The sequence below is a fragment of the Triturus cristatus genome, chromosome 1_1 (assembly GCF_964204655.1).
Source record: "Triturus cristatus chromosome 1_1, aTriCri1.1, whole genome shotgun sequence".
In the NCBI taxonomy this organism is placed as follows: Eukaryota; Metazoa; Chordata; class Amphibia; order Caudata; family Salamandridae; genus Triturus; species Triturus cristatus.
The window spans coordinates 315,290,207-315,312,999 of record NC_140579.1 but is presented as its reverse complement, the minus strand read 5'-3'; the positions used below and the strand labels follow the sequence as shown (position 1 = coordinate 315,312,999).

The window sequence follows — 22,793 nt, the reverse complement described above, 5'->3', positions numbered from 1 at the left end:
TTACTGTGAGTGTTGGTACAAATACTTTACACATTGCCTTTGATAGCCTAGACTGCTCAGGCCAAGCTACCTAGAGGGTGAGCAGGGGTTATCTTAACAGTGTATCCCCCTTTCCCTGACTAGAAGCAAGGGTCCCTACTTGGACAGTGGTACCTACCCTGCCAACTAGAGACCCCCAGGCCTAACATTGGTGGTCAGCGGTGAGGATTGAACTTGTATTTGTACTTGACCCACAGTAATTGGTGTACGTCACTAGGAGAGCAGACCATTACACAGCCACATACTGCTGATTGTTGATTTTTGGTTCTATTTTTGAGGTAACTCTTGAATTATCATGGCTCCAAGTGAGAAAGCAGCCAGTGTAGAAGGAGAGCTAGAGTTCACCATTGAGGATTTGTATTCATACAAGGTGGAGGGGCTCAAGCGGTTCTGCAAGGATTTTGGTTGTCCCATAAAAAGCAACTTCAGAAAGGAAGAGTTTCAGAAGGTTCTGAAAACCTGGTGGGAGGCTAAAGAGGCTGAGGGAGCAGATGATAATAATGAAGGGAATGGGTTTGGGGCAAATGATTTGCCAGTGGGCAACCCCACCAGCGGAGCGGGGAGCCACCATTCCAGCAGGGGTCTCTCCCCAGCAGAGGAGTTACAAGAGAATCAAAGAATCAGAGAACATGAGCTGGAAGTAATGAAAATGAAAATGGAAATGGCAAAGGAGGAGAAGAAGAATGCCCTTGCTTTTGAGGAAAGAAAATTGCTTTTGGCTCATGAGTTGAGCATGAAGGAGCTGGAGATCAAAGCCAGAGAGGTGGAGACCGGCTCAAATGGTGGCAGCAAACAGCCAGTAAAAGGGGGTAAGGTATATATCCCCAAGGATGTGGTTCAGAGTTACAGAGTGAGTGATGATATCTATGGGTGGTTTTCTGCCTATGAGATTTCTTGTAAGATGCATAGAGTGCCTGAAGAAGATTGGGGTGCAGGTCTGTGGAAGCATTTTGAGGCCTCAGGGAGGAGTGCTCTAGACCCCTTGGAAGCAGTCGGTAACCTGACCTATCCCCATATGAAGGAGGCCTTATGCCTCAGGTTTGGGTTAACCCCAGAACAGTACAGGGTACAGTTCAGGAACTCCAGGAGGGAGGGGTCCCAGACTTGGGTGGAATGTGTAAATCTGTTCTCACGTGCACTGGAAGGTTGGATAAAGGGCAGCAAGGTGAATGATTATAAGGGGCTGTTGAATTTGATCATTTGGGAGCACTTGAGTAGTATATGTGTTCCAGAGCTGCGCCAGCATCTTTTAGACCGCAAGCTTACTGATCCCCTTGAGCTTGCACAGGAGGCGGACCGCTGGGTCAGTACCAGGGTCCATAGGGGTTTTGTGGATACCACAGCCAAAGGTGGACAGGGTCCCCAGCAGAAGAGTGGGGGGGGACAATGGTAACCAAAAGGGGTTCTCACAAGGGCCCCAAAACAGTTCCCAGGGTAACCAGTCCCAGCCCCCCAAGTCAAAACCCAAACCATCCTTGCCCCCTAAGGGCAGGTCGGATTTCAGGGGTCCCATTAAGTGTTATCACTGTCAGGAATTGGGTCACAAATCCCATATGTGTCCCAAGAAATCCCAGGCACCATCTGGTGCTCCAACACCGGGTATAGCTAGTGTAACTTTTGGTGGGGATTTAATTTCTAGTGATTTAGAGGGATTAGCAGTTATGACCCTTGTCTCTTTAGGAGACACAGAGATGGTCCGGGAAACTCCTGTGCCTGATAACACTAAGAAGTACAGGCAGTGGGTGACCATCAATGGGAAGAGGGTGGAGGCTCTCAGGGACACTGGAGCCAGTGTAACTTCGTTCAGGTGTCAGTGGGTCCCTGAGGAGCTGATCATTCCCGATGTACTTCACCCTGTAGTGTCAGCTGACAACTCCGTGCGCCTTTGCAAGGTGGCACATGTTCCCTTTGAGTGGGGGGGGGGCTCAGGGCTTCTAAGAGTTGTTGTGAGTCAATCCATGCCAGTAGACTGTCTGCTAGGTAATGACCTGGAGAGTTCCCCATGGAAGGAGGTGGAACACCAGGCTCATTTGGAGATGTTGGGTTTGCCTGAGTGGGTCTGTGTGACCACTCGGTCCATGGCAGCCAGACAGGGTTGTGAAGCAGACCTGGAGCCTGAAACAGTGTCCCAGGTCCCTGCCAGGAAGAGGAAGGGCAAGGGGTGTGGTGCGCCCACCCCCGCTGTTCCCACGGTCCAGGAAGGAGCAGACCCTGAGGGGGATACCCTGAAGCCTACAGGGGAACAGGTAGCTGAGCTGGGAGACATACCTGAGCTGACCCATTGGCAGCAAGAGTGTGGTCCCTTCAGAGAGGAGTTCTGCCAGGCGCAGAAGACATGCCCTTCTCTTGAAGGTCTGCGGCACCAGGCTGCAGACCAGGCAGCAGGTGCTGATCCAAAGAACTTCTTTCTCTACTGGGAGAATGACTTGCTGTACAATGAGCCTAGGTTTTCTGAGCCCAGTGGATCACGTACCCTGATGGTACCCGCAGGGTTCAGAGACTTCCTACTGGGTCTGGCTCACGACGTGCCTCTTGCAGGACATCTCGGGCAGGACAAGACCCGACAAAGGCTTGCCACCCACTTTTACTGGCCCGGGATGAAGACGGACGTCGGTTCCTTTTGTAGATCATGCCAGACTTGCCAGGCAAGTGGTGTCGTACTTTAGAATTTGGGACCGCGTAGGAGATAGGGCCCTACCCCTGTCTATCTCGGTAATAGTGAACCGCGAATGGTTAATGCGGTATGTACGAGTGCTTTCTGTAACGTTTCAGCTATGAATGCACTGTGTATACGCTATTTTACATCACTGCGTGGGTTCCACTTTGTATCGGTGGCCATCTTATGGTTGCCCTCACATAGGCTATGTAGTGTGAAGCGAATACGGGCCTTTTAAGGCACATGTGGCTTTCTTTGACTTCTCTGTGACCTGGGCAGCTTGGCTCCGCTGCCCCAGGTCAAACTGGTCTCACGAGTTCCCCGTCCTCTGGCCACCTGTGATTAGCATCAGGGCTTGACACACCATAAAGTCTTTTCATCCTACGCAAGCCTCCGGCTAATCTCTTTCACATATTGCTGTTCCTGCTTTATGGCTTGTTTCCCAAAACAGGAGATGCTCATGTTTATTGGGGCCTATCGATATCTGATGTGGGATCTGAGCTTTACTGTGTAAATAATGGCGGGCTGGCTTCACTGGAATGTGGGATGGTCATCATGACTCTGCCTTTTCGTTTTGTAATGTATACGTGTAATGGCCATATCATAAACTAAAGAATGTATGCCTGAGGCAGGAAATTCAGTATTTAAGGAGAAGCCCGTTTCTGTGATTTTCAGCAGTCTCCTGAGAACATACACGCTGTTGTACTTCTAGGACGCCTGTAATTGGTCTGCAGCCAATAAACTGATCTTTGACTTCACCCAGAAGACACTGTGTTTCTGTAGGTCTGAAACAGGAAGAACCCCGAAGTCATAGGGTGTGTTCCCCTGCACCGCTGGGCTTAAAATACCCAGTACTTCAGTTGGCGCCCTCGTGGGGCGATTTCAGCGGTACCGGTCCAAGTGTGGAAATGTGGATTTTTCTGATCAGTTATGTCCCCTATCTTGGACCCCAACGGTTCTATATGCATGTTACAAGTACATGTATGTTCCCTCCAGTTCCAGTTTCTAAGACGCAAACATATGTGTGTCTACCGTCGACATGTTCTCTGTCAGATCCGCCATCAATGGGCTGGATATTCGATTCCTAAGTATGAAAAGCCACCGACTTTATATGGCTAAGTTACTCCATTTTTGCAGTTCAGGCAAGTAGGCCCGATTCTGTCCTCAAAGCCTTTCCCTGCTCTCTGTCTTTGACAGCTTCAGCTTGAGCTCGCATCTGTATCCATGAACTTTGTCCTACTCCCTGTGCAGCTAACGGTGCCTGCCTCGGCCAGTTTTCGCCTGTCTGCCAAGAAGTTGTATTTCACCTTCGAATTATCTATTTTACTCTTCAGCCGATGCATTCCTGTCCAGTGATTTAGGTAAACATTTCCTTTAGCTCACAAGCAAAGGACTCAGCCTTTCCGTCCTCCTGCAAGTGATTCATAGCCCTGTTGCCATGGAAAGTTTTCTATCCCTCGCATCTCATATAGACACTTAGACGCTTGTACACGCACACAGTCAGTATAGAATAGATTCTGTCCGAGAGTTCTTCCTTGTGGATAACATAGTTCTTTAAACATAGGATGTTAGATATGATTTGGGATTAGGTTGACTTGACCCCAGACTTCTCGTCTCCACATGTAGAGCTAAATGTCAAGTCCCCTTCACCCCCTAGTTGCACGTCAATTACACGTCATGCTGCCGCGCGCGCATCTATGCCAAGTATTATCTTATAGATCCACCTATGTCTGATAATTCTAACCAATCATGTTTCTTTTATTCCTTATTACGCCTAGTTTCGATTATGTCACTGTTTTGTCACTTTTCTTATCAAATGTTACGCCTTCTACATTCGTTTCATTGTAATGCACTTATTATAAAAATACATGTCTGTTAATGAATTATTGTACTTCACTTCCTGAACCCTCGTGGTGACGGAACCTGAGGACCGCGACTCGAGTCGGCCATTTTGAATGGAATAAAGCCCATTAGAAAACCTCTTATACCACGGATTCTGCCTCTTGTTATTTTGAGCTATTTACTTTAATTTAAGATTCCGCATGAAATTCAGTCCGGTAATATTTATTTTATTTACCACATAATGGCGCCCGAATAGGGACACTTTCTCATCTCACGCGCCGGCGGTGCGTTGCAGGCCCGGTCTCCTGCCACAGCTGGACGGACCATAAAACGCGTACCAGCAGGATTTCCTGTAAGCTCCCTCCGGTCAAGCGGGGGCGACTGAGGCTGCGATCAACCCAGACGAGGCGGTGAGAAGTGCGAAGTATCCCGACCAGAGCCTAGCTGAGAGAGCAAGATCCGAGGTATACAGAGGCCCACCAGGTTTTCCGAAATCCCGACGTCCAGAGGGTCCGATGTCCACAGTTATCGAGTCCTGTCCATTCTCTGAGGCCTTCCGTTTCAAGGAGCTACTCGGTGAGTACCATCGCCGGGGAGGCGTGTTGACGCGCACATAGGTTGTGCCGGTCAAGACGGATTTGGGTACACAAATCCGGTCTGCACTGTTTAGCAGTGTATATGTACTGTTTAGCAGTATATCAAGTATTCCGAAGTATTCAGTTATTGTCAAGAATTCAGCGTGGTGATTAGTTAGGCAGACTGTCATCATTGTCGACCATTGTTATAATGTTTAATGTTTAAAGTTTAAAGTATTCAGAAATGTCTTGCATATTGTGGTATGAATGACTGTTCATTGTTCACTGTTCATTATTGTGTTTCTCGTATTAAGCAAGTTCAAGAGTAAGTATCAGATCAGTTGTAAATATGCCGCTCTTCTCGAAGTTAAGACAGATTACTACCAGAAAAGGGGTGCTTGAAGAAGCAGTTCCTATTCCTCCTAGGGATACTCCAGGGCATTTCATGTACCATAAACATGGCTTAGATGCCATATTGTTTCTTGATCTATGGGTAGATTATACCAAAGGATTACCGGAAAGTCAAAGGTGGCCCATAGCGGGAACCTGGGATGCAGAGTGCATCATGAAAGTGGAGGAAGAGTTATGGAAAAGAAAGGTCAGACAGTCACAGAAAGACGCTGTTGAGTTATGGCGTAAAGAATCTCATAGACGAACAGAAAAAGCACGTAGACAAGAAGAGAGGAGTAAAGAAAGTTCAAATAAAGTTCAAGAAAATCTATTAATTGAGGAAGGTATCCGAGTGAAATCAGAACAAGTGAATAGACAAAGAAATGCTCTTATGAATGGTATGTATCCCCTTCTAGCCGAAGGACTACCTAAGGCTGCTCCAGAGATACCAAAAGACTTGCCACCCCCATTATTTCCAATTAAGGTACATCCAAAGGGGCATCCCAGAACCGCAGAAGATGTTTTTCTTTCCTCATATCTAGACGATGCAGCTCCCGAGTATGCTAACGCCACACCACATAGACCGTCTGGCGGAGGGGTCCAACGTCAGGATCAGGTATCTGTCCCCGTGCAACAGCAAGTCCCGATACAAGCTTCGGCAAGCACATCTGTTTCCGCATCTGTCTCCGCAGTCGACTCTACAGAGGTATCGACACCCATAGTTGCTGTGTCACGTTCAACAAACCCATTCACACCCGACGCCCCAGATAGGGCCACGGGAGGTGCTAGCAGTACTTTTACACCACCTAGAATAAATAAACTTGTCTTTCAAGAGTCAGCGCATTCACGTACACCTAAATTTGTAAGTGAACGTACGCTTAAAGAACTCCTTGTAAATTGTAGATATGACCCAGTGGTTGGTAAAGAGGACGAAATGGTCCTGGCATCATTACGTATCAGGCGAGCCGCAGAATATTTAGCAAGGTTACCAGGGATGACTACGCATCTAGATAACATATATCATTTTGTTCAAACAGGACGAGATCCAGGATGTATTAACAGAGCTATGGAATTCCAGAAAGTAGAGATACAGGGGGAACTGTTACGTTTCCTCATAAACTGTGTAATCAGAAATCAAGATCGTCCGGGGGTAGACCCGAATGCAATGCTTATTCTTACAAGATGGAGTCAGAATATATCAGAAGGGAGACACGATAAGCAAAATTGTATAATAGCCATGTGCCGAAAAATACGTAAAGAAATAGAGCGTATTCATGAAGAGAGATTGGGAACAGACGAGTTTGAGCAAGATGAAGTGTCCGAATCAGGGAATTCCGCAAGACAGTCAGAGACCATAGCTTATGTAGGCAGAGGAAGATCTTGTGAAAATACTAGATGTTTTTCTGATCCCATACACTCCGTATGTCCAAATAATAGCAGAACGTATCCGACGCCTGTAATAAATCTGAAGTCTCCTGAACATTCGTTTCAAGCCGCAGATAAGATACTACGAGAACGAAGAGGTTACCACCTCCTCGATTCTATGGATGAGCAAGAATTAGCCAGATCAGCCGTTCACTGGATTGACAGTCCTGAAAAATACGGTGATGAGACCGTAGCACACACGTTTCTCAACCTCAGTACAGATGAACAACGCTTAGCTGGAATCTATATGATTCAGCAACTTCTCATATTATATAAGAGCCAACATGCTGACCCTGGTCCTTTACCTGATATATTAACGGAACTACTCACAAACAGATGGAGAGGTTCTAGTAATAAGCTAATTTAAGAGATATTAGTGTCACGTAAGCAGTACGTCCTTTTTGTAAGTCCGGATTCTCTCTCGCTGCCCCACAGAGAAAGAACGCCGTACTATATGGATAGACAAAATCCTTTACGAGAAGTGCACCCAATAAAAGGCGAAGACAATGAGTTTCACCGTGTATTTGTTTACACACCCATATCAAAAATGGAATTATTAGAAATGAAGAAAGTAGTACCTAGTCATGACAAAGACCCAGCGGGTTTCCACCGAGAAATTAAAGACATGTTACTGATGGGAGAGTACACCTTTCCTGATATTATGACGATATTAAAGGTGCTTTTGCCTGCTGGCATATATGAAAAACTGAAAGAAAAAGAGTGGGAAGTGGGAGACCAAAAGATAGACTGGACAGCATTAGCAGAGGAAGAAAGGAGCCGAGCTGCAGGTTCAGGGCTCGGGGATAAAGTTAAACTGTTACCAGGTTTACTAGTACAGGTACTGCCACGTTTATTAACTACAAAAAAGGAAGATTGGGGTGCAATCACAGCCTGCAAACAAAAGCAAGATGAAGACACAAGCGATTATTATGCTCGATTTGAAAAATGTTTTGGTATAAATAGTGGTATAAAAGCAAGTAGTGACTCATATCCACATTTATTTGTGACAAAATTGGTGGAAAATGCATTGCCTCCAGTGAAGAATAGAATATTGAAATTCGAGAGTACCTGGCAAAGTAACACTCCGTCGCAAATGCTACAAATGTTACAGTATCATCACAATAGAATTAGGGATGAACAAGAACACGAGCATAGACGCATGAAGGATACAAAAATGAAAATGCTAGTTTCTCAGACAGTACCAGCAGATGGTCACAAAAAGGGTGTGACACATTCTGGTGATTCTGCAGTTCCTGTAAAAGGAACCTGCAATTACTGTAAACAACTAGGCCATTATGTACATGATTGTCAAGTCCTGAAACGTAATATAGCTACAGGTATTGCAAAAGAGAGACCACGATTAGTTAGACAAGATCAGAATGAACAAGGAGCTATGCAGCATGGACAGTCCATGCCAGTTCAGCAACAGTCTATGCCAGCCTCACAGCAACCCATACAGTTTGTGCCAGCTGCACCACCGTTGCCTGCTACTGCCACACAAACCACAACACGACAAATGTATCAGACTGCACAGTATGAATACCCTGAGTATCAGCGCTACGCATGAACCAGCCTAGAGAGGGAAGTCGACTTACCGCTTATCGAGATTCCTGTAGATCAAGAAGGACCTTATGTACATAGTGAATTATTAGGTCAAGATAGAAAATTCTTACTCGATACAGGGGCAAGTCGAACAACCATAAAACGTAGTGAAGTTCCAGGGGCACCCCTCTCAGGCTCTCAAAATGTTTCCCTTGGTTTTTCAGGAAAACCTATTGTTAATGAAGTATCACAGCCTCTACCACTTACAATAGGACCTTTGACACGAACTACAGATTTATTGCTTACTAAATCATGCCCAGAAAATCTGTTAGGAATTAAGACTCTGAAAGCACTAGGAGCCATAATATGTTGTTCTCCGGAAGGAGTAAGGTTGTTTTTACGTGATTTTAAAGGTCACTATGTGTCTAGAGACATGGATCCCCGACTACAGACTTTACCAGTACATCTATGGGCACAAGGCCCTACGGATGTTGGCTGCATGAACATTACACCCTATCGAGTTACATTGAAAGCAGGAGTGGTACTACCACGAATGCGACAATACAAGTTACCGCATGATGCTGTAGTGGCTTTGTTGAAAATCATTGATGAGCTAATTGCCCAGGGAGTAGTTGTAGAAACAGACTCCAATGTATGTAATTCACCGATAATTCCGATTCTTAAACGAACTGATCCTACTGCTCCACCAGTGTACCGATTGGTTATTGATTTGCGTGAACTAAACAAGTGTATTGTACCACAATTCCCTGTGGTCCCTGATATATCATCATTGTTGACAGCAATTGATTCCGAAGCAACATTCTTTACTGTAATCGATCTCAAGAATGCCTTTTTCAGCGTCCCAATAGATCCGGAAAGCCAATACTTGTTCGGATTCAGTTTAAATGGGCGCAGTTTTAAATTCTCACGCGCTCCCCAAGGATTTACAGAAAGCCCCAGCATCTACAGCCAAGCACTGAAAAGAGAACTTGACAGTATCCACATGCCAGTCAATACTGCACTGCTTCAATATGTCGATGATCTGCTGATCACCGCAAGAAGCGAGCCAGAATGTGAAAAAGCTTCCCTGACAGTTTTACATTTCCTAGCCGACAAGGGGCACAAGGTGTCCCCTTCTAAGCTGCAATTCTGTGTTCAGCGAGTTATTTATCTTGGTCACTCGCTGTCCAAGGAGGGAAGGCAGCTTACACCAGATCGCATTCAGTTAATTGCTAACATGTCAATACCCCAGACACAAAAGGAGGTGCGAGCTTTCATAGGCCTCACTTCATATTGTAGGCAGTGGATCCCTCAGTACGCATTTCTAGCAAAACCACTTATTCAGTTAACCACACAGGAGGCAGCCACATCGACTGTTCTCCCTTGGACTCAGGAACATACACAAGCTTTTGAAAGCCTAAAGGAAGCTTTATGTCAAGCACCTGTTTTAGCAACGCCATGTTATAGCAAACATTTTACACTCTTTGTTACAGAACGCGAAGGTACTGCCTTGTCAGTACTCACTCAGGATCAAGCAGGATCATGCAAGCCATGTGCTTATTTTTCCAGTACATTAGATCCCGTAGCTCAGGCTTTGCCTGCATGCCTGAAATCAGTGGCAGCGACAGCTTTAGCAATCAGACAAAGCGATGCCATAGTATTAGGACACCCATTGACAGTTCAAGTACCACATGCAGTAGAGGTTCTTGTGAACCGAACACAAACACAACACTTGACCATAGCAAGACTTACCGGTTATGAACTGACATTGTTTCAACCACACATAGAGATCCGACGGTGTAATACATTGAATCCTGCTACACTATTACCTGTAATTGGAACAGACCCACTAGCTCATGATTGTGTTGAAATCATTGAAATAAAGACGAAACCTAGACAAGACTTGACAGACGTTCCATTGTTAGATCCAGACCTGACGTTGTATGTAGACGGATCATGCATGAGAGCAAGTACAGGAGATTTAGTGGCCGCGTATGCAGTCACAACAGACACTGAAGTTATTGAAACAAATTGTATAGATACTTTGTCAGCCCAAGCAGCAGAACTCATTGCTCTAACGCAAGCCTGTATTCAAGCCACAAATAAGAAAGTTAATGTATACACTGACTCACGTTATGCATTCGGAGTTGTACACGACTTCGGCGTGCTGTGGCGAGAGAGAGGTTATTTAACGTCCCATGGTGCCCACATTCAGCACGGACCCCTCATTCATGCTTTGTTAGACGCAATACATCTACCCACTGCTATATCGATTATGAAATGTAAAGCACACACGAAGGTTACTGATACCATTTCTCAAGGCAATGATTTAGCTGACAGAACAGCTAAACAGACTGCTCAGAATCGCACATTAGACATGACAAAGCCAATAGTTCAGACACCAACACAGTGTATGACAATTAAGGATCCCGCACTTGATGTAATTGACATACAGACACATGCCACAGCAGAAGAAATAAAGAAGTGGACTGAACTAGGAGGGATCCAGACAGATCAAGGGTGGATGACAAAGGAGAAATCTGTATGGTTTCTCCCTGATTCCATGGTTCAAGCCATTATAGCTACAGTTCACAGTCCAGCACATTTAGGAGAGAAGGCTATGCTAGACAGCATTCAGCACATTTGGTTCAACAAACATTTACGAGCAGCAGCTAAACAAAAAGTTCGTACCTGTATGATATGTTGTCAGTTTAATCCAGGAAAGAGTGTTCCCGTAGAGCAGGGTGGATTTCAGCCTCCTGACCATCCTTTTGAAGTCCTCCAGATGGATTATATTCAGATGGAACGTTGTCGAGGATTCAAATATGTCCTCGTAGTTGTCTGCGCTCTCTCCCGTTGGACAGAGGCGTATCCCGTATCAGATTACACTGCCCCGACTACTGCCAAGCAGCTAGTTCGAGAATTCTTCCCACGGTACGGTTTACCACGTGTTGTATATTCAGATAACGGTCAGCCTTTCTCATCCGAATTAATGAAACATGTCTCACTCTTGTTGGGATATCAGTGGAAATTCCACTGTGTCCGACACCCCGAGGCAGCAGGTCTCGTAGAAAGACATAACCAGACACTGAAAATCAGACTGTCCAAAATATGTAGAGAGAAAGGTGTCGACTGGATAGTAGCATTACCAGTTGCACTCTTTTATATGAGAATGGTAGCACACTCTAGAACAGGGCTATCCCCGTATGAGGTGATCTTTGGTAGACCACCGAATATGTGGGGGACGCCTATACCACGCAAAATAACTGACATTGACTGTAACATGCTGACAGATTACTTGGCTTCCTTGATGTCTGCACTACAATCTTCTCGTTCACAGGTAGCTGCAGCCTTTCCCGACAACACTGAGGCGAAACCCCATGACATTGTTCCGGGTAATCTTGTCTTTGTGAGAAATTTCGACAGGAAAAGTCAATTGGAGCCCAGGTGGAAAGCACCGAAGTTGGTCCTGTTGACCACAAGAACAGCCGTGAAGATCGAGGGACGTAAAGGGTGGATTCATTCAAGTCACGTCAAAAAATTCCATGGACTACCTTCAGATATAGACACTGTGCCCTGCACTCCCTCACAGACTGATTCAAAACTTCCTTTTGTTGAAAAGAATGACTCTCAGTGCTATAAATTAAAGCTTAGGCCCAAACAGTCGAGCAATTTGATTGTTTAAGTCCTCTCCAAGGTGAAGCGGTTGAATTGTCTCCGACATGTATCCCTTGGACCTGAGTAGAGAAAATACCCGAGAAATGTTGAAACGACAGGCGTATTGTAAATCACTGCGTAGCCACTGTATTGTGACTTTATTAATTTTGTTTTTCTTGAGTTTTTTAATAGTTACTGCAAGTATATTGTTGCATATGTATTATCCTGATTCTAAACGTGTTTTCAATATAACTGATGAACACTCTTTTAGTGACCTACCGCCACATGAGTTGTCCTATAGACTTGCGCTGCGTAATAACACATTCATTAGTATGTTACATCATTCCCATCAGACTAGTAATGCCACCAATTGTTGGGTGTGTGGCCGACTCCCTCCCTATCAGAATAACAAAGGAGTTCTGCCTTTCTTTCCACATCCATTCACACACAATGGCTCCTGTGGAGCATGGTTTAGTTTATTAAATTCCATAGACCCAGACACAGCAGTTTATCAACAACACTGGATATGGGGAAATCTGAATCTAGTTTTATTCAAAGTCTGTCACCCTAATAAGGAGGGTTACCCCAGTAGAACAGGAACTGATTTAGAAAATGAAGTGTATCAATTAGGTAATTTTACGCCTAATCTTATGATTTTGAATGTCAAATCCGAAGTTGAACTAATTTTGCCCACTATGTCAGTATTTCCAGTTAAGGGTGAATTATGTGTAAGAAAAGTTGGTTCCATACACATGGGCCATAGCCAATGCGTTACTACAGTAGAATATAGTGATCAAGGTAAATCTTCATTTAGAGCTTCTCGCCATTCTTACTTTATATGTGGTCAGACGGCATATATGCGTCTGCCTCTAGATTGGGATGGTACCTGTTACATAGCATTCCTTTTGCCACCTGTTTTCCTAGCTCCCCCTGATTATTATCGAAATGTTCATTTAGTACACAATAGAGAGCAAAGAGATCTCCCAGTTGTCGATTATACTGAAACAGCATGGGACAAGTATGTAGATTTCAATAAAGGTATCTTTCCCTATATAGGTACAATATCAAATAGTAAGCTGATACGCAGACTCACCAAGACTCTTGAAGCTGTAGTAAACGAGACTATAGCCGCCCTAGGCAATCTGACAGAGGAACAATCAGTGATGAGAATTGTTGTTCTCCAGAATCGTCTTGTCCTTGACGTCATCCTGGCCGATAGGGGCGGAGCTTGCAGGGTCATCGGATCCAGCTGCTGCATATTCATACCAGAAAATTCGCCATCTGTATATAAAGCTATAACACGCCTTCATAAGATTGTAAGCCAGATACACGAGAATCCAGGCACTTGGACGTGGTCCGGGTGGTTTTGGAGTGTGATATCAGCCTGGGGATGGAGAGTTCTATCCTTCCTAGGTATTGGCCTTCTTATGCTCTTCAGTTGTTGTTTATGCCTACAATGTGGACCAGCGATTTGTGGTCTGTGTGCCACATCGTGTATTCCACATCAAGGTTTTCGTTCAAAATACCGGAAGAAGAAGGAAGAAGAAATGATGCTCCATGAGCAAATCAATGGAATGATGAAGATTGATGTCTCGTGAAGGGCAAGAAGGGGACAAGGAGGGAATGTGGAAATGTGGATTTTTCTGATCAGTTATGTCCCCTATCTTGGACCCCAACGGTTCTATATGCATGTTACAAGTACATGTATGTTCCCTCCAGTTCCAGTTTCTAAGACGCAAACATATGTGTGTCTACCGTCGACATGTTCTCTGTCAGATCCGCCATCAATGGGCTGGATATTCGATTCCTAAGTATGAAAAGCCACCGACTTTATATGGCTAAGTTACTCCATTTTTGCAGTTCAGGCAAGTAGGCCCGATTCTGTCCTCAAAGCCTTTCCCTGCTCTCTGTCTTTGACAGCTTCAGCTTGAGCTCGCATCTGTATCCATGAACTTTGTCCTACTCCCTGTGCAGCTAACGGTGCCTGCCTCGGCCAGTTTTCGCCTGTCTGCCAAGAAGTTGTATTTCACCTTCGAATTATCTATTTTACTCTTCAGCCGATGCATTCCTGTCCAGTGATTTAGGTAAACATTTCCTTTAGCTCACAAGCAAAGGACTCAGCCTTTCCGTCCTCCTGCAAGTGATTCATAGCCCTGTTGCCATGGAAAGTTTTCTATCCCTCGCATCTCATATAGACACTTAGACGCTTGTACACGCACACAGTCAGTATAGAATAGATTCTGTCCGAGAGTTCTTCCTTGTGGATAACATAGTTCTTTAAACATAGGATGTTAGATATGATTTGGGATTAGGTTGACTTGACCCCAGACTTCTCGTCTCCACATGTAGAGCTAAATGTCAAGTCCCCTTCACCCCCTAGTTGCACGTCAATTACACGTCATGCTGCCGCGCGCGCATCTATGCCAAGTATTATCTTATAGATCCACCTATGTCTGATAATTCTAACCAATCATGTTTCTTTTATTCCTTATTACGCCTAGTTTCGATTATGTCACTGTTTTGTCACTTTTCTTATCAAATGTTACGCCTTCTACATTCGTTTCATTGTAATGCACTTATTATAAAAATACATGTCTGTTAATGAATTATTGTACTTCACTTCCTGAACCCTCGTGGTGACGGAACCTGAGGACCGCGACTCGAGTCGGCCATTTTGAATGGAATAAAGCCCATTAGAAAACCTCTTATACCACGGATTCTGCCTCTTGTTATTTTGAGCTATTTACTTTAATTTAAGATTCCGCATGAAATTCAGTCCGGTAATATTTATTTTATTTACCACACAAGCCAGAGGTTCGTGAGGAGCTTCGTGTGGAAATTCTGGAGGAAGGCCGCCACTTCATCGACCCCTGCATGTCGACGTGGTCCGAAGGTCTTTTCTGCGAGGTTCTCCGCGTCCCGACGGCTACGAAGGACTGCTGCCCTGATTAATAGCCCTGTTTTGGACCCTTGACGAGTTTGGTAGAGCGAAACAATCGAGAGAGTCTTCTGGTGACGCCATCGATCATCAATATTCAGTTAAGTATAAGTGGAGCGTCTCCCAGTTTGACTTTGGTATCCTTCGGGATCATTTTGATTTGGTGCTTGCAAGTCCCAAAGCCAGAAGACTCGTGTATTCACGAGACTATCGTATTCGATAATCCTTTGACGTTTGAAACTAGACTAGTGAGGGAAGATGCCTGGTTCTAGTGTATTTTGTAGATTGTTTTGTTTGGGTTGTGGAAGGGATTTCCAGTTAGAGGATTCATGTCCGGTTCCTCCAATTGGAACTCCAACTTATGAGCTTTATGTAAAACATGGCGTGGGCCCCATTGCATATAATGTAATATGGATCCGATACACCAGAAAGGACGGTGTTTTAAAATGGCCCCAAAATGGTAGTTTCGATACAGATATCTTAGATAATTTGGAAGTTAAATTGTTTAAAAAGAAAGCCCGGCCGGCGATATTTGATTCTTTCCGCCTATGGCGAAAGGAAGCCAAACAGAAGGAAATTAAGCTAGCGAAAAGAGATAAGAGAGAGAGAGGTATGTCGGTGATGCAAGCAGCTGTGCAATTTAAAGATGATGAGGAGGAACAAATGAAGGAACAGTTGCATAGACAGCGCAAACTAGGGATTGATAAATGTTACCCTGTTTTGTCACCCCTTGTGCAAGATGAGACAAAAGAGAAAGAAAATGATTCCCTAATGTCCCATTTGTTAAGTTCGCCACCCCCATATGCGCAAAATGCCACCGCACCTCCACAGCTTGTAAATGCGCAACCTCCAGTAAATATGCCGCAACTTCTCCTTCAGCACGACAACGACTAGCTAATGTAGTTACTAGTTTAATGTCGCCTCTCTTTGGGTCATCTAGTGCGACTCCTGGTTTACAGCGTAAGCAATTGCGTAGTCAGCTACCTGGTCCCGAAGAGAAAGAGGTGTTAGATCATCTGGTGCGTAGGTGGATTGGTTTCCCTTCATGCTATGATGTGGAATCGGTTGTTAATGTTTTTCACCAATGGGATGCCCCAAAACAGAGGTATGTTTTTGATAAAATGTGGGAATTCCTCTGTGAGGAATTGGAGGATAAGGGTGCAAACCCAAACCCACAGGAATTGTGTCGAGTGCGATTTAATTTCGGAACAGGTGTAATTGTGGGCCCCAATGTAAATAAAGCAGTTGCGACTTTACTGTCCCTCAGAAATGGCGATTGTCAGCAATCATTGTTTGACCAGGATTTCCCTGTGGGGAAGGAGGTAAAAGCGCGCCAATATCCGATGCGTGAGGTTCCCCCAGTTTGGAGACCTGCTGATCCAAATGCTAATCCACCTGTCTTAGCACATTTTCAGCGTGTTTGGGTACATGTCCCATGGAAGAGATGTGAGGTGTTAGCACTTAAACAGACATTGCCTGACCCCCGTAAAAACCCTACCGGTTATTATAAGGAGTTATCCCAAACTGCAGAGTCGTGTGTCATGAATTTGGCCGACATAGAAATACTGTTTGGGAATGTGGTTCCACAGCCTTTATGGGGATCCATTCGTAACGTAGATCACGCTGTAGAATTGGGTGACACATGGGCTAATATCGTTGCTGCAGACGCTAGACAAGTTGGTGGCGCAAAACCTGAGCCTTTAGTGGCAGAACTCCCTGGTCGAATTATTACCTACATGAAAACTATAATGCCTGCGATGCGGATAAATTGGGACAAACTATCTGCATGTAAGCAAAAGAAAGATGAGACAGTGTCTGATTTCTTCACCAGGTTTGAAGAAACGTTTATCGACCACAGTGGTCAAGACATGAGCACTGAAGGTGGCCAACGGTTATTCGTTGATAAATTTGTGCAGAATCTACTCCCCGAGTTGTGTAAAAAATTAAAAGATTCAGAAAGTTCTTGGGCTGTTTCCTCTTCAGCGCAAATACTGGCTACTGCACAGTATTATGAGAATAGAGACAAAGATGAGAAGGATAGAACAGATAAGAAAACGAAAGAACTAAAGACAAAGGTCCTTTTGCAGCAGGCCTATCCGCCACGTGGAGGACAGAATAATTATAGGCAACCACAAGGTGTCTATCACCAGCCTCAACAGTTTCAGAATAATCAGCAAATGAATGGGTATTATCAACCACGAATCCCTGTGGGTCCCGACCAATGTTCATATTGCAAAGAGGAAGGTCATTTTAAATATAGTTGCCCTAAATTGATGCAGCGTAACAGTAATGCGTATGGCGCGAGAGGTAGAGGTGGTCAGCAAGCTCCTAGAGGCAGAGGGCGTGGAAATGTTCTCCGGAACGCGCGTCCTCTTCCGCCTCAAAATACCATAAATAGCTTTGATCAGCAAGCCAACGCGACTGGTAATACAGCTCAGTACTACAATAGTGATTATTATGCGGAAGACGACAATGTAGAAGATGATGATTACTAGGACAGCCGTAGACAGAGAGAGGGAGTTGTTTCAGTGCCAGTGGATCAGAGCGGACCTTATGTTAAAGTAACTACAGCAAATGTAACGGAGCCCTTTCTGCTGGGTACTGGTGCTGCAAAGAGTTCAATCATGCATTTGTCTGGCGAAATGAATGTCTCAGTAGGTTTTTCTGGTGCCCCAGTTCGGAACCCGATTTCTAGTCCTATGTCACTTTCTGTTGGACCTTGTGAGCTGAAAGCACCCCTCATTCTAACAACAGGTTGTGGTGAAAATTTGCTAGGATTAGATTTGCTAAAAAGATTGCATGCCACGCTGTATTGTTCTCCTTCGGGAGTACAACTTACATTAGGTAAGAAAGTGATTTCCCCAATGTATTTGTCTAAAAATGCAATGCCACCTGAATTGTCATCCCTTCCGGATGTCCTTTGGGCTACTGGTCCCAATGATATGGGTCTTTTGGAAATACCGCCATATGTGATCACTTTAAAAGCCAATGTCAGATTGCCACGTATTCCCCAGTATAAGATCTCCAATGAAGGTCAGAAAGCGTTGTTAGAAATTGTCAGCGATTTGATTAAAAAGGGTGTGATTGAAGAGACAAGAGGCAACGTTTGCAATAGTCCTGTTTTACCTGTCTTAAAACGAACGGACCCTTCACAGCCACCTGTTTACAGATTTGTGATTGATCTTAGAGAGGTTAATAAGATTGTTGTACCACAGTTTCCAGTTGTCCCTGATATAACTGCCTTGTTAACCATGATTCCAGCCTCCGCTGCATGGTTCTCAGTGATCGATCTAAAGAATGCTTTCTTTAGCATCCCAATTGCAGAGGAGAGCAGAGACATTTTTGGCTTTAGTTTAGGAGGCCGAAGCTTCCGCTTTAAACGCGCTCCCCAGGGCTACTGTGAAAGTCCATCAATATACAGTCAGGCTTTGAAAGCGCAGCTTGATGCACTGGTTTTACCCAGTGGCGCTATCCTCATTCAGTACGTCGACGATTTACTGGTCGCCGCGGATACTGAAAAGATTTGCAAAAACGCTACCTTGTCATTGTTGCGTCATTTGTCTGCCTTCCACCACAAAGTGTCTCTCTCAAAGGTGCAATATTGTCGACAAGAGGTGACCTACTTAGGTCATCTCTTATCGAAGGAGGGAAGGAAACTGACCCCAGAATGAATTCAAGCCATTGCACAGTTGAGTGTGCCAAGAACACAGAGAGAGGTGCGTGCTTTATTGGGCATTACTTCATACTGTAGGCATTGGATTCCTAATTTTTCCTTGTTGGCAAAACCTTTGTTAGCATTGACATGCAAAGACACACCGAATCCTATCCCATGGTCTGAAGAGTGTCAGAAAAGTTTTTTGGAATTGCGTAATGCATTGTGTTCAGCTCCCGTGTTGGGTACCCCTGACTACAGCAAGCCTTTTACATTGTATGTTCACGAGAAAGATGGTTGCGCGTTATCAGTGTTAACACAGCCTTTTGGCGACAGACCGCGTCCATGCGCATATTTTTCATCAATCTTGGACCCTGTAGCGAGGGCATTGCCAAGTTGTCTGAGAGCCACAGCTGCCGCAGCTATGTCTATTCGACAATCTGCTGGACTAGTAATGGATAATAGATTGATTGTTATGGTTCCACATGCTGTGGACACATTGTTAAACAGGACCAAGACGCAGCACTTAACTAGTGCGCGATTATCTGGATATGAGCTGACACTGTTAGCAAATCACATACACATAAAGAGATGCAACACGTTGAATCCAGCTACACTATTACCAATTCCAGCAGACCTAGATGAGATTGAGCAACATGATTGTCTGTTCAGAACAGAAGAAGAGACGAAAGGAAGAGTAGATCTTAAAGATACTCCCCTAACTGAGTGTGATGGTACTTTATGGGTGGATGGTTCGTGTTTCAAGCTTCCGAATGGTGATACGACTGCTGCATATGCTATCACGACTTTGCACACGATTGTTGAAACTGCGCGTGTGCCACAAAATTCGGCTCAAGCAGCAGAATTGATTGCCCTTACGAGAGCATGCGTGTTGTCTGAAGGAATGAAAGTGAACATATACACAGATAGCCAGTACGCCTTTGGCGTGGCTCATAGTTTTGGGCGATTGTGGAAAGAACGTGGGTTCCTGACTTCGCATGGAGCTAAGATTCAGAATGGCAAGTTGGTGAATGATCTCCTTGAGTCGCTGACCCTACCGTTGCAAGTTGCGATTATGAAATGCAGTGCGCACAAGAAAATCACTGATGATGTTGGTCGTGGTAATGTGTTTGCTGATGAAGCCGCGAAAGAAACATCTAGAGATGTGAAGACTCGAATGTATGTTGCAGGCCCTGCCAGATGGGTTGGTGATGTTGGAATGTGTGAAAACACAATAGAGAGTGTAAAGTCCCTTCAAGCTGAAGCCACAGAGAAAGAGTTGAGCAAGTGGAGAGAAAGTATGGGTAAGTCGGATGAGAATGGTTGTTGGATTGATCTGTCAGAACATAGGCGATGGTTGTTACCTGATGCATATGTGCTTCCAGTGGTTACGATGGCACATGGAATGGCACACATCAGTACGAAAGGAATCTGTAAGTTGTTGGCTCCAGTATGGCAGAATGCTGGAATTCCTAAGTGTGCAGAGAACGTGGTCAAGAATTGTATGGTATGCTTGAAGTACAACCCTGGTAGGGGAACCCCAACTCCAGCTGGTCATTTTGCGCCTCCATCATATCCATTTGAAGTTTTGCAGCTGGATTTTATCCACATGGAAAGATGAAACAACCTGAAATATGTATTGGTGGTTGTTTGCGCTTTCTCAAAATGGATAGAGGCCTACCCTCTAAAAGATAACACTGCTCTATCCACAGCCAAAGCCCTTGTGAAGGAATTTTTCCCCAGGTTTGGAATGCCAAGAATTGTGTGGAGTGATAATGGAAGTGAGTTTGTGGGCCAAGTGATGAAGAATGTGCGTGAGGGACTAGGTATAAGGCATAAATTCCATGCTGCAAATCACCCCCAATCTGCTGGACTAGTGGAGCGCTACAACGGCGCTCTCAAACTCAAGTTGGCCAAAATCCAAGCGAGCTCAGGTCTTAAATGGCCTGACGCTCTGCCTCTAGCACTCCTGTCCACCAGAATGACCGTACACTCACGAGTGGGACTTAGTCCTTACGAGGTCGTTTTTGGCCGCCCGGCCAATGTATGGGGTGTGCCAAGACCGATGAAATTCAGTGAGATCGAGCATCCAGTGTTACTTGATTACTTGCACGAATTGACAGTTAAACTGCGTGTTTTACACCAACAGGTGCATGATACTCTCCCCCCGGCTTCTGAAGCTCCTGGACACCCTATCGAACCAGGCACGTGGATCCTCGTGAAGAATTTTCAGAGGAAAACCAATGAGGAGCCCCGCTGGATTGGCCCTCACCTCGTGCTGCTATCGACAAGATCAGCGGTTCGAGTAAAGGGGAAGAAAAACTGGATCCACGGCGCCCACGTGAAAAGGATTCCTTTGCCTCTGCCGTATGACCAGTGGGTCCAGGAGGGTATCGCAGACTCTGAAACAGACACTGTACCTCGTTTTGTGCCGTTCAGTGATGCACGCATAAAAGGTACAGCTTCAGCGCAGGAAAGTGACGATATTTTGCAAGAAGCTGTGCCACCGTCAGCTCGATTGGACACTACAGAGCCTGAACTCTTGTTTCAAGATCAAACAGTGCCTGGCCGTTTTCGTTACAGTCTGAGGCCAAGGCCCACGGACAAATAAATATTCTTTTTCTTTTACCTTTTTATTTTTTGATAACCAGAGCTCTCCCATCTGAAGGACTTTCTTGATTTTTGTTTTTCGAACCACCATCCGGGTTCAGCCGCAGGGTCGCGGTGCCAAGACTTTGGGGTACAGGCCGAAGACGTTAGGTCGACGGTTCTGGTTGGTCTAGGGCGTTCCCTGGACTGACAGGCGTACTCCTTAGCAGAAGAAACTCACCCGCCGCGAGCGACACGATTAGAGGATGGAGTTTTGTAAGATGGAGAGACTCACTGAGGAAATGAACTTTAAAACAAGAATGTGTAAAATCATGACACGCAAACGTTTTGTATTATTATGCCTGTTTGTATTGTGTAGTATGATAATGTTTACTGTAGGATTTGTATTCTTCTCCTCTCAAGAGCCTATCGCACCCACTGTACAGCCTATGCCTCCTCCTACTATCTCCTCACACTCTTTTCACCCTCTACCTGAACATGAACAAGCCAGATGGTCAGAATTTGTGAACAACTTGTTTATACAGCTACTGCACCAGCACCAACTAGTTATGAATACAACCAATTGTTGGGTGTGTGGTTTAATGCCACATACCATTAATAAGGGTATTCCCTATGTGGTGCTGCCGTATAGTTACAATGGATCGTCATGGGCATTCCAGACCATGTTTCTCTATGCACTAGAAGTATACTCCCCGCGACAACCGCGTTCCATCAGACCTAGCACCAATAATAAAGCTTTAGTGAACGGAGTTGCCGATATGAGTAGAGATATCGATGCATACTCATCCATTCCCAAAGAAGAGCTGAGAGCTTATGTAGGGTGGAACGCGACGGGGTATAGTATTAGTCTGGGTGAAAGACAGCGGAAAATCTCATCCCCAATCTGGGTTGTACCCCACATAGGTCGGTTCTGTTTGCAAGGTAATGGTCAGAATCCTAGAGGTCAACTGGGAAGAAGTGACTGTACTGAAACGTACACTTTCCCATCGCAGTTTTCCCCTGCGTTTTTGGCTGCCAAGGGTACATATTTTATCTGCAGTGACCGAGCATATACATGGTTGCCCCCTGATTTCTCGGGCACATGTTATATTGCAAATCTGCTACCGCCAACATTTACTGCCGCCTCTGACTATCACAAGACCAGAGTTGTGAGAGGCGTGATTAGTAAGGAAGATACTGCCGGTCAGGAAGCGGGAGACTTCTTTTTGGGTTTCCTGCCGTTTTGGGGACCTATGGTTAATAGTAGGAACCTGAGACAACTGATGATGCAGATTGGGGTGTACAATATCTCCCTACTTCCACGGATAGAGTAATTTCACAGTTACACGCACATACACTCACCATACACTAGGGCCCATTTCACTAACATACACTCAAATACTCCACCAGCACTGAACCTGTGGAAAGAAAACTCCTAAACACCCCACATCTACACTGAGGTCGAAAAGACCTAGTTATTGTAATTGT

At 45.0% G+C, this 22,793-nt stretch overlaps 1 protein-coding gene across 1 annotated transcript in view; it reads left to right on the top strand.

Moving 5' to 3' along the window:
* The first annotated feature begins 256 nt into the window (after window positions 1–256).
* The window catches only part of LOC146870170 (uncharacterized), a 162,070-nt gene continuing 139,533 nt past the window's right edge, over window positions 257–22,793 (top strand). Inside the window, exon 1 of the mRNA XM_085641598.1 lies at window positions 257–1,388. Within this exon, the coding sequence (XP_085497724.1) occupies window positions 335–1,388 (1,054 nt within the window). The 5' untranslated portion in view covers window positions 257–334. The remainder of the gene's footprint in view (window positions 1,389–22,793) is intronic.